This window comes from Canis aureus, chromosome 22 (genome assembly GCF_053574225.1).
Source record: "Canis aureus isolate CA01 chromosome 22, VMU_Caureus_v.1.0, whole genome shotgun sequence".
In the NCBI taxonomy this organism is placed as follows: Eukaryota; Metazoa; Chordata; class Mammalia; order Carnivora; family Canidae; genus Canis; species Canis aureus.
The window spans coordinates 6,535,277-6,548,604 of record NC_135632.1 but is presented as its reverse complement, the minus strand read 5'-3'; the positions used below and the strand labels follow the sequence as shown (position 1 = coordinate 6,548,604).

General features: G+C 43.1%; 1 protein-coding gene across 1 annotated transcript in view; it reads right to left on the bottom strand.

Moving 5' to 3' along the window:
• IGSF10 (immunoglobulin superfamily member 10) overlaps positions 1-13,054 on the bottom strand; it is a 57,304-nt gene extending 44,250 nt beyond the window's left edge. The window contains exons 1-3 of the mRNA XM_077864685.1: positions 12,934-13,054; positions 11,138-11,332; positions 9,425-9,554 (exon numbers count right to left, since the gene is read on the bottom strand). Coding sequence (XP_077720811.1) covers positions 9,425-9,554; positions 11,138-11,331 — 324 coding nt within the window. The 5' untranslated portion in view covers position 11,332; positions 12,934-13,054. The remainder of the gene's footprint in view (positions 1-9,424; positions 9,555-11,137; positions 11,333-12,933) is intronic.
• Positions 13,055-13,328: the final 274 nt, after the last annotated feature.

Sequence of the window (13,328 nt, the reverse complement as noted above, 5' to 3'; positions counted from 1 at the left end):
CCCTTTGGGAAATAAACCATTCCACACAAGATAGTCACCAGCAGACCGATGCCTATTGGCATACTACTTTCTGCCAATCCTTGTAATCTTGGGCTGGTATGAACAGCCACTACAAATCTCTAATGTCTTATGCTCAAGCCTATCATCAACAGGTTAAAAAAGCCTTCATAGATGTCAATTCGAAGGTCCCTGTTGGTCACAATCTGGAGTCTGGTGATTAGGTATTTTGGAAACATTATCAAGCTCCACTGAAAGGGACCTGACCAAGTGCTTCCAACCTGGCATTGCTTCAAAACTATAAGGGAGGAATGCCTGGATGGCTGAGTGGTTGAGCACCTGCCTTCAGCCCAGGGCGTGATCCTGAGGTCCTGAAATCGAGTCCCACATAAGGCTCCCTGCATGGTGCCTGCATCTCTCTCTGCCTGTATCTCTGTCTCTTTCTGTGTGTCTCTCATGAATAAATATATTAAATCTTAAAAAAAAAACTATAAGGGATTGGATATGTATCTTACAGCCAAGGAAACCTCCACCTGATATCTGGTCCTGTATAGATGCTAGAGCCTCTGAATCAAATTGATAAGAAAGAGAAGTCCCTGACATTGAGGTAGATGGCTTCTACCCAAAATGACAGATCAAAACTTCACACTTTGACTGAATAAGAAACTCTTCTTCTTTGCCTTGTCTTTATTCTGGCATTGACTTGGAAAGATAATGCCATCATCCCTATCTCTCAGACCATTGCTAAGGGCAGTGACCTTTCAGACTGCTGGATTTGTCAAAGATTTTTTATCTATCCATGATGCTAGAGATCTCCTGGTGCTCCTTATAAGCAACTCCTCCACTATTTTCAATGTCACGGCAGACTATAAGCAGCCCTTCCCACCTCCTTAGAAATCTCTTACCAAATTCAATTTTCATGGCCAGAATATCCAGTGACTTTTTACATTTCTCCAATAATAACTGTACTTAACCATCTAAACACAAATACCTATGTAAATCTTAGTACATTTGCACCCCCATATTCCCATGATTATCTAGATCATCTCTGTTCTCACCAAGAGAACTTAACAGCAGCACCCATCTTTGCAAGACATTTAGAACAACACTACTTCAGGCTTAGGGATTCTCTTCTCACATGCACTGAAAACCTGACTGACCCTTGACTTGAAAGGGTAAATGCAACAGTCCCTGTGAACAAATCCATTAATAGCACCTCTCTAATGGAAATGGTCTGTGTGGCAACAAGATTTGTCTTTGTCTGTGATGGCTATAATGCTTCTAGGGCTACAAATGTCTAGATGGCTGGTACACAGCTGGGCAATGCCTCCTAGGTTATCTAACTACGCCCCTAACTTTCCTTAGACAATTAAGATACTTCGTGGCTCTGAAGTTCTATCTAAACATTGGAAATTATCTTGTTTATAGTTATAATCTCCCTGGTATATTATACCCTCTTAGAAAGTTAAAATTCACTTAGGTGTGAGGGGGCGATGGCACTGGGTAAGGAGGATCCTAGGCTCTCCTCATCCCACAAATACAACTAGATAACTATCAACTCATCCTAAAACCCCCAGGAATCCATCTGAAGACTAGTAGAAATGACTCCATAAATGAAGGTGAAGAAGAGGCCACATCTAAGAAGGTAGAGGGTACAGAGATGCAGCTTGGGAGAGAAATGGACTGTGGCTGCTGTGGTGGGGAGCTTCAGTCATGGAGAAGTGCGAAAGACAGACTAACATACAGGGGAATGCATGGGGAAAATGAATGCTCATAGCAATTGGGGCCCAAATCTTGTGAGTTCTTGCAACCAGCAGAGCTTTAAACCTGGAACTTTAAGGGTAGTGTGCTCAGCTCTGGGAGAGGCTGGAGGGCATTGTCAGGGCAAGCAGCCCACAGACATACAGACATACACCATAGACACAGTGATCTGAAGAGTGCCTGGAGCACAACTTGAAGAGATTAGTTGTTCATCTTGGAGCATGTTCCAGAGGTACAGTGTTCACAGAGACTCACCCAGAAACAAAGGAACTGGCAGGCGCTATTTCCCTCCATCACACTTCATAAGCACAGGGCCACCTGTGAGAACCCAGCTCAGCACCAATACTCATTACCTAACTTGTTTAGACCAAGCCCCACCCACCTGAGCTCCGGAAGAACTGCCCTTCCCAGTCAAGCTTGCCTCAGTCCCACTGCAGTGGACCCCCTCCCTCAGAGACCAGCCCTAGCCCCTGCCAACACCATGCCTCTGGGAGTGTTGTGTAGCTTCAGTTCTGGTGGCAATGGCAACAGGTCTCATTTCATAAGCAAACCAGAATACATCTAGTTAAAAGACAGCACATTAGTCCAGGGACCAAACACCGCCCACAACAAAGAGAGCCTCTGCCCACAACTGGCCGGAAGAATAAAGCAGCCAGAACACAATAGCAGAGTTCATGTATCACATACTGGAGATACTCCTGGAAGCCCCACACCCTGGGGAAAAGGGGACACTACAATGCAGGGTGCTACAGGAACTCTTCTTCATAAAGTCATTACCCTCAGTAACAGGAGTTGTAGCTAACTTTCCTAACAGAGAAACAGAAACAGAGACCTAGACAAAATGAGAAGACAAAGGAATTTGTCCCAAAGGACAAATTCCCGAAGGAACAGGACAAGGCCACTGCCAGAGCTCTAAATAAAACTGATGTAAGTAACATGCCTGATGGAGAATGTAAAGCAATGATCATAAGGATTCTCATTGGACTGAAGAAAAGAGTGGAGGACATCAGTGAGACCCTTAACACAGAGATAAAGAATAACATAGATGAAGGGCTCAATAAACAAAATGAGAAATATGCTTGATGTAATGAACAGCACACTAGAAGAAGCAGAAGAACAAATTAATGACCTAGAAAACAGATTAATGGTAAGTAATCAAGCTAATCAAAAGAGAAATGAGAATTATGCAAAACAAGACTAGACTTAGGGTACTCAGCGACTCCATCAAATGTAATAACATTTGTAATATAGGAGTCCCAAAAGAAGAGGGAAATAGGCGCAGAGAATGTATTTGAAGAAATAATAGATAAAAACTTTCCTAATCTCAAGAGGGAAACAAATCTAGATCCAGGAGGCAAAGAGAACCTCCAACAAAATCAACAACAACAACAAAGCAGATCCACACCAAGATGTATTTTAATTAAAATGGCAAAATATAGTGATAAAAAAAATTTAAAAGCAGCAAGACAAAAGAAGACACTTACATACAAAGATTACCACCCACCCCCCCTTCAATAAGGCTATTAGCAGAATTTCAGCAGAAACCTTCCAAGCCAGAAAGGAACAGCCTAGAGTCAAAGTGCTGAATGGGAAAAACCTTCAGCCAAGAATGCTCTATCCAGCAAGGCTACCATTCAGAATAGAAGGAGAGATAAAGGGGATCCCTGGGTGGCTCAGGGGTTTAGTGCCTGCCTTCGGCCCAGGGCATGATCCTGGAGTCCTGGGATCGAGTTCCACATTGGGCTCCCTGCATGGAGCCTGCTTCTCCCTCTGCCTGTATCTCTGCCTCTCTTTCCCTCGTTCTCTCTGTCTTTCATGAATAAATAAATAAACTCTTTAAAAAAACAAAGAAGAGATAGTTTCCCCAACAAAAACTAAAGTTCATGAGCACTAAACCAGTTTTGCTAGAAATATCAAAGGGAACTCTTTGAGTGGCAAGGAAATACCAAAAATGATAGTATGAAAATAGGAAACAAAAAAGCAGTAAAAATGAATATTTACATAAAACAGTCAAGGGACTCACAAAATAAAAGGATATAAAATATGATACAATATACCTAAAACATGGGGACCAAACGTCTAGAGAATGGGTTCAGACTTAGGTGACCATCAACTTAATACAGACTCCTATAGGTAGAAGATCTCATATATAAATCTAATGGTAACCACAAATGAAAAAACCACTAATACATATGCAAAGAATCAGGAGAAAGAAATCCAAAAATCTCATTAAAGAAAACCAGCAAACCATGAAAGAAAGGATCAGAGAAAATCTTCAGAAACAACCACAGAACAAGTAATCAAATGGCAATAGATACATCTCTCTCAGTAATTACTTTGAATGTAAGTGGACTGAACACTTGGCTCAAAAGACAAAAGGTGACAGAATGGATAAAAAAAATAATAAACAAGGGGATCCCTGGGTGGCGCAGCGGTTTAGCGTCTGCCTTTGGCCCAGGGCGCGATCCTGGAGACCCAGGATCGAATCCCACATCAGGCTCCCGGTGCCTGGAGCCTGCTTCTCCCTCTGCCTATGTCTCTGCCTCTCTCTCTCTCTCTCTCTCTCTCTCTCTCTCTGTGTGACTATCATAAATAAATAAAACATTTAAAAAAAATAATAAACAAGACCCATCTCTATGCTGCCTATGAGAGACTCATTTTAGACCTAAAGGCGCCTGCAGTTTGCAAGTGAGGAGATGGAGAAACAGTTATCATGCAAATGGATATCAAAAGAAAACTGGAGTAGCAATACGTATATCAGACAAAATAGGCTTTAAAACAAAGACTATAACAAGAGACAAAGAAGGATACTATATAATAAAGGCAACAATCCAACAAGCACATATAATAATTGTAAATAATTATGCACCCAAATACATAAAACAGTAACAAAAAAAGAAACTAATCTAGAATAATAAAGTAATAGTAGGGGACTTTAACACCCCACCTACATCAGTGGACAGAAAATCAACAAGGAAAGAGTGGCTTTGAATGACACACTCTGAACCACATGGACTTAACAGCTATGTTTAGAACATTCCCTCCTTAAACAGCAGAATTCACATTCTTTTCAAGTGCACATGAAATATTCTCCAGAACAGTATGCATATTAGGCCACAAAACTAGCCTCAACAAATACAAAAAGATTGACATCATACCATGTACCTTTTCTGACCACAACATTATGAAACTAGAAGTCAACCACAAGAAAAAAATCTGGAATGAGCACAAATAGATGAAACTCAAATAACATGCTACTAAACACAATTAATGGGTCAGGAAATCAAGAAATAAAAACGTACATGGAAACAAATGAAAATGATACAATGGTCTAAAACCTTTGGGATGCAGCAAACACAGTTCTGGAGAGGAAAGTTTATAGCAATTGGGCATAACTCAGGAAGAAAAATCTCAAATAACCTAATCTTACACCTAAAGGATCTAGAAAAATAACAAACAAACCCCAAAACAAGCAGAAGAAAGGAAACAACAAAGATTAGAGCAGAAATAAGTGATATAGGCACTAAAAAAGCAATAGATAGATACAATGAAACCAGGAGCTCCTTCTCTGAAAAAAAAAAATGAATAAAATTAATAAACCTCTAACCAGATATATCAAAAAGAAAAGAGGAAGGACCCAAACAAATAAAATCACAGATGAGAGAGGAGAAATAACCACCAATACCATGGAAATACAAACAATTATAAAAGAATACTATGAAAAACTATATGCCAACAAATTGGACAAGTTTGGGTAAATTCCCAGAAACATAGAACCTACCAAAACTGAAACAAGGTGACACAGAAAACTTGAACAGACCGATAACCAGCAAAGAAATTGAATCAGTAATCAAAAAAGCTCCCAACAAACCAAAGTACAGGACCAGATGGCTTCACAGGGGCATCCAAAAGACATTTAAAGAAGGTTTAATACCTACTGCTCTTGAACTATTCTATAAAACAGAAAAAGAAGAAAAAATTCCAAATTCATTTTATGAGGCCAGCAATACCCCAATACTAAAACCAGATAAAGAAACCACAAAAAAAAGAGAACTACAGGCCAATATCTCTGATGAACATAGATGCAAAAATCCTCCATAACATACTAGCAAACCAAATCCAACAGTATATTAAAAAAAAAAAAAAATCATTCACTGTGATCCAAGGGGATATCTTCCTGGGTTGCAAGCCTGGCTCAGTATTTGTAAATTAATCAACATGATATATCACACAGCCAGGGAAGGGATAAGAACCATATGATCATTGCAAAAGATGCAGAAAAAGCATTTGACAAAGTATAACATCCATTCATGATGAAAAATCCCCTACAAAGGAGGTGTGGAGGGAACATAACTTCATATATGAAAAACCCACAGCCAACGTTATCCTCAGTGTGGAAAAATGGACAGCCCCTAAAGAATAAGACATGAAGGCCCGGTCTCAACACTTTTATTCAACACTACTGGAAGTCCTAGCCTCAGCAATCAGACAACAAAAGAGAAAAAGGCATCCAAATTGGTAAGGCAAGGTGAAACTTCCACTATTTGCAAATGCCATAATTCTTTTTCTTTTTTTCAAGATTTATTTATTTATTTATTCATGAGAGACACACACAGAGAGAGAGAGAGAGGCAGAGACACAGGCAGAGGGAGAAGCAGGCTCCATGCATGAAGCCCGACGTGGGACTTGATCCCGGGACTCCAGGATCATGCCCTGGGCTGAAGGTGGCACTAAGCCGCTGAGCCACCCAGGCTGCCCAGATGCCATAATTCTATATATAGAAAACCTGAAAGACTCCATGAAAAAACTTCTAAAAACTGAGAGTTGAATTTAGTAAAGTCACAAGATACAAAATCAGTAAATAAGAATCTGTTGCATTTCTATTCACCCATACTGAAGCAGAAGAGAAATTAAGAAAACAATTCCTTTCACAACTGCACTCAAGCCAGTAAGATAGCCAGGAACGAGCCTAACCAAAGAGCTGAAAGATCTGAGCTCTGAAAATTATAAAGCACTAATGAAGAAATGTAAAAGGACACAAAGAGGTAGAAAGACATTTTACGCTCATTTTACGCTCACGTTTGGAAGAACAGATGCTATTAGGATGACCATACTGCCCAAAGCAATCTAGACATGTAATGCAATCCCTATCAATAAACCAGCAGCATTTTTCACAGAATTAGAACAAACGGTCCTAAAATTCGAATAGAACCACCAAAGACCTCAAATAGCTAAGACAATCTTGAAATCTTAACAATCTTGAAAAAGAAAAGCGAAGCTGGAGACACTGCAATTCTGGACTTCAAGTTATATTAGAAAGCTAGAGTCATCAAAACAGGATAGTAGTGGCCCCAAAATAGACACAAAGATCAATGGAACAGAAGACTCAGAAATAAGCCCATAGTTACATGGTCACTTCATCTTCGAAAAAGCACGGAAGCCTATGGAGTGGGAAAAGGACAGTCTCTTCAACGAATGGTGTTGGGAACTCGACAGCCACATGCAGAAGAATGAAACTGGATGACTTGCTTACACCATATACAAAAATACATCTGAAGTGGATTAAAGGGCTACATGTGAGACCTGAAACCATAAAAAACCTAGAAGAGAGCACAAGCAGTAACTTCTCCAACATCAGCTCTGGCATCTTTTTTTGTAGATAAGTCCCCCGAGGCAAGGGAAACAAAAGCCAAAATGAACTATTGGGACTACATCAAAATAAAAGGCTTCTGCACAGTGTAAGGAGCCGTCGACAGAACTAAAAGGCAGCTTCTAGCACGGGAGCAGTTATTTGCAAATGATATATCCCATATAGGAGTAGGATCCAAAAATACACACAGAACTTATAAAATTCAACCCCCCACAAACAAATAATCCAATTTAAAAATGGGCAGAAGACATGAACAGACGTTTCTCTTTTGAGGAAGACATCCAGAGGGCCAACAGACACAGGAAAAGACGCTCACCATCACTCGTCATCAGGGAAACGCAAATCAAAACCACTAGGAAGGATCACCCTCCACCTGTCAGAAGGCGAACATCAAAAAGACAAGAAGTCACAAGCGTTGGCGAGGGTGTTAGGGGTAGGGAACTCTTGTGCACTGTTGGTGAGAATGCAAAAAAGTGCAGCAACCGTGGGAAGTAGTATGGAGATTGCTCAAGAAATTAAGAAGAGAACTACCCTACAATCCGGCAATTCCACTTCTACGAATTTATCTGGCCAAAATGAATAGACAAATCCAAAAAGATATACGCACCCCTAGGCGTACTGCAGCTTTATCTACGACAGCCAAGATATGGAAGCCACCGAAGTGTCCGTCAGTGGACGGATGGATAAAGAAGAAGTGCATGTATGTGTGTGTCTAGATCACACGCACACACACACACACAGGAATACGACTTTGTTATAAAAAAAAAAGAATAAAATCCCGCCATTTGTGACAGCATGGATGGAATAAAGGGTGTTCTGCTAAATGAAATAAGTCAGAGAAAGGCAAGTGCCATCAAATCTCACTTCTTTGTGGACTCCAAAACACACAACAGAGTCATAGGTACAGAGAACAATCTGGGGGTTCCCGGGGGTGGGTGCGGGGAGGGGTGGGGAGACAAAGGCCGCATAGGGTAAGGTAAGGTGACTGGAAGTTACAAGCTTGCAGCTATAAAACAAATAAGTCACGGGGACGTGGTGCACAGCATAGGGAACACGGTCAACAGTACTGTAAGTGACAGGTGGTGGCTAGATTGGTCACAGTGATCACGGCCTAATGTGTGTGAAGGTTGAAGCCCTTACGGTATAACATTGTCCTGGTGTAATAGTGCATGTCAAATACACATCGATAATACATTTTAAACAGAATAAATCATGTATAGTTGTACTTTTCCTGAGGAGCTTTTTCCCCCCATGTATTTAAAAAATTTGGTAGGCACTTGAATTTTGAGTTTGCTTCCCCAAACCCTTAAGTCCTACATATGTAGCAGACCTACTGATCTTTACATACGCATTTCCCCATAATCCCATACTTTCTCACTTACTGGAGTGATGATTCTTGTAATATTGGATGGATCGTTAGAAGTTCCCATAACTGGGGATCCTTGGGTGGCTCAGCGGTTTAGAGCTGCCTTCGGCCCAGGGCGTGATCCTGGAGACCTGGGATCGAGTCCCACATCGGGCTCCCTGCATGGGGCCTCTTCCCCCTCTGCCTGTGTCTCTGCCTCTCTCTCTCTCTCTCTCTCTCTCTCTGTGTCTCTCATGAATAAATAAATAAAATCTTAAAAAAAAAAGTTCTCATAACTTTTCAAAATTTTTCAACAAGACAGGGTCTACATAACAAGGTAAAAATTGTAAGAAGGATATTGATATGTAGACAGCTAACTTCTGTCTCAGTAGTTCCCAGATGAACAAGACTAGAAGTAGCCTCTCTGGATTAAAGTGTAAAGGTGCAGTAACCCCTGGTATTGATTTTTTCCCCCCATTAGCCCAGATCTTAGAAAAACTGACTTCAGAATGTTCCTATTCTAATTTCCACATACCATTGCATTTAAAGAGAAATCAGTCTCGGACATCCTTCTTTGAGGTCTACTTTCAACTCACAGCTCCACTGGAGAGGTCAGCATTCAAGGCTACATTTCCCGTCTTGAGCCCGCCCCTTCCCCTCCCGGGTCTTACCTGTAAGGCCTGCAAATCCGCGAACGTCTTAGCAGGGATTGTATGAATGCCATTGCTGTGCAGCATCAGGAGCTCCAATTTGTTCAGGCCAGAAAAATCCGTTTCCGTCAATCTAACCAAGCTGTTGTACCTGCAATGAAAACATGAGGCGTAAGCTATGCCTGCCAGCTGCAGTTCAGACGGCGAAGCTGAAGCATGCACACGGGCGTGCACACACCTCTACACACCAACCCCAGGATCTCCTGGGCTCTCGGGTGATGGACACAGAAGGTGCTCCCACTCCCTGGTCCTGGCGGTCAAGTTCCGCCGCCCACGTTTCCCTTCCCAGGACACAGCACCTCCCTCCTGGCTCCCCACCCTTTCCACCTGGCCGTTCCAGTCCTTCCACTGGGGATACCCCTGACCCTCCCTCTCACTACCTGTGACTCCTGGGGAGACCCAGCTCATTCTTTTATGGTGTGCCCCCCTGCTTTCCCAGGAAGAATTCATCATTATAAAGCAGGGGTTAAGACCCCCCGGGCTCTTCATCAAATAGTGTGGCCAGGAGGCTTCTGGACTCGGGCAGTTGGCAGTGGGCCATATAAGAAATAGTGACAGGGATCAAAAGGGAAAGGAAGGGAACCGAGTGGGAAAATTAGAGAGGGAGACAAACCATGAGAGGCTCCTAACTCTGGGAAACGAACAAAGGGTTGGGAAGGGGAGGTGGGCACAGGTTGGGGTGACTGGGTGATAGGCACTGAGGGGGGCACCCGATGGGCACTCAATGTTAGACTATATGTTGGCAAATCAAACTTCAATAAAAACAGATAATATATATATATATATTATATATATATATATATATATAAAATCTAAAAAATAAATAAAATGCAAATAATAGAAGAAGCAACGTAAAAGGTGTTCGGAGGACTAGGTGAGCAAATACATGAAGACAGCCGAGCTCGGCGCCGGATCATAGTAGGGACACAGTCCGTGTCCCTATTATTATTAGTGACTGTTCCAAGGAATCCTGTACGCTCTCTGACGGTCCTTACGAAATCAGTCTTCTCCCTTTCACTGTAGCTTCTAGACGTGAATAATACATCTTGGTCATTGTTGTCTCCCTAGCACATAGCAGGCGCACACGGTTACCAACTAAATGACGTTAAATCTGACTTCATGTGCGTACACACACACACACACACACACACACACACGGTTTTTCATGAACCTTTAAAACATAGTCACATTTTAGCAGATTTAATTAGGTTTACGTTTTCGAAAGCATGTCAAATAAGTCACATAGCATGAAAAGAAGTCCAAGGGTCTTCGTCCAGGATCTAACCAACTTTTCATACATCTCCTTTACATATGAATAAGACACTTCCAGGGTCTTATTCTCTCCTTCTGATAGATCACAGCTCTAATTCTTAACAGACGCTATTTTCCAGCAAAAATGTAGCCAGGACGAAGTGCTGTCATCTTGGGCCTCCCATCCTAGCAAGCATGATGTCAGGTTCTAGAACTTCCTCCTAGTAAAACTTTACCTGGAAAACGTTGCTTATTGTGTCTTACAAACTCAAGATCTTCACGTGCTTATTTAGGGAGAGAAATACCGTTAAAACAATTTCGGTCAATCTCCAAAAGTCACAAGTTTTGTTTGACATTTTAGGGGACAAAGCCTCAGCGTGATATCTCCTTGGGAAGGGGATAGGGCAAGGGATTCCCACGCACCCTAAATTGATGCGCTCCACATTGGGTGAGATGCCGTCTGGGATGGAGGTCAGGTACCGAAACGTGCAGTGCACCTCTGTAGGCACATAACAGGCGCAGCGGCGAGGACAGGCCTGGACCCCAGGGCTGGCCACCACGCAGATCGCAGAGAAGGAGACCAGCAAGCAGGTGATTCCTCTGCCTTTCACCTTCATTCTGGGGGGGGGGGGGGGGAAATCACACCTCAGAGTTACAGGTAGGGTTTGAGCCAAGTTCCAGTATAACTATACACACTAAATCTGATAATCTGGGGGAGGTTTCCGAAAGGTCCTGCGTGGATAACTTCATTCATTCACAACCTCTACGGGAAAACCTACTCTTTACACAGCGATTGGGTGTTGGCCTCATGTGGAGCTTTGTCATCAAGTGGGGTATTTATTGTTGTGAAAATCCCTTCACGGCTTCTCACTTCTTAATGAAAAGCAGTAATCCCTAATACTTAGGGATTCAATAAAAAGAGGAAATAGAGACCCTAAGGAAGGAAATACAGAAGGCTTGGTTTCCTATACGCTAGTTGTTCTAGACCCACTTTTAAAAAAACTGATTATAAAACTAATCCATGTGCATCACGGAAAGTATGAAAGCTATAAATAAGTAAAAGAAAGTAAAATTAGTCATATTCCCACCACCCAGATATAACCAGTAACATTTTGCTGTGTTCTTTACAGTCTCTCATAGGTATGTATGAACCTAGGATCAAACGGAATTTGTAACACATTTTACTCATCAAATGTATAAGGTCTGTTTCTTCTTCTTCTTCTTTTTTTTTTTTTTTTTGCTTTATTAAACCTTCTTCAAAAATATTTTTAAGAGCTGTCATACACCACTGGAAGGGTGAATAAATCTTGAAGGGTGAATAAATCTTCTAGTCCTTGCCAAAAAAGACACATTGCACACTTCATTGTCATGTAATGACCATGAGCCAGAGTAACCGACTGGATGAGAGGCTTGAGCCTTGCACCCACACTGGACGGGGGCCACCCCGCCCCCTGGAACACATGCTGCTGGGTTCTTTTGCTTTGCTTAGAGCATCCCTCTGGACCTTTCCTTGGTCCCTCCCCCTCCTCTCCCTCCTGGCCTCCTGTCAGGTTCTAGAACTTCCTCCTAGTAAAACAGAGAGCAGAGAGAGGAGCCTCATCAGAGAAGAGAGATGCTCAGCTTCTTGGAAAAAACGGTATCTACGATCCACACGTGGGACAAGCTCTTGGATCCAAACCTAATTTTCTCCTGTAATTCAGAATATACAAGGATTGCAATAAAAATCTTTATTGTACCTTTCTAAGAAAAGTGACCTTCATGATTTGTAAATCGTAACGTTCCCTGGGATCCAATGGTTTCTTTGGGATCCTACCAGCAACTATCCTTTAGGCCTACACAACCCTGAAAACAGAAAGTCGGATTGCTAGTCTTCCTATATAGTAAAGATGATGGAATGATTATCGGAACTCTGGCCCAACTTGCAATTGAATAGAGGGTCAACCCATGACCCCTTTTGTCATTATAAGCATCGACTACAAAAACCTCAAGGAAACCTGTGATGGGAGAAGGCACTTCCACCTTCCATCGTTAGTTAAGCGGAGAAAGAGTTGGGAGGACAGAGATAATCCTCTCGTTCAGCCAGAAAAAGCGAAGTCCTGGGTCATCCCCACCTGAGAGTCACTGAAAAGAACCACAGCTCTAGGACAACGTAGGGGAAGCGGAGTCCCACAAACTTAAACCTGAAAAGGCACACGGGGAAGGACAGAAATGAACAGTACCTGAGCTCTTCTGTGCCGCCGAGGGGGCCCGACGCGGGCGGAGGCCGGCGATCTGCTCCCCGCCTGCTGGGCGCCCGCCTTAGTGCCCGGAACCACCTGGCGCGGCCGGCCCGGGACGGCCACCCCCGCCGCGCTCCCCCTCCCCCTCTCCCCCCTCCTCCCCCTCCCCCTCCCCCGAGGACGCTCCTGCCTCAGCCGGACAGACCCCGGGGGCCAAGTGGGGCCTCCCGTCCTGCGCGCTCCGCTCCCGGGCGGCTGCTCTACCTCGAGGCTCCCCCGCCGAGCCCCCCCGCAGGTCCCCAGGTCCCGGGGTTTCTCTCCTTCGGGACAAGCTGTCGTCCGTGCCCCGCCGAAGGGTCTCCACCTGCGGAATCAGTCTTTGCTCAGGGCGCACC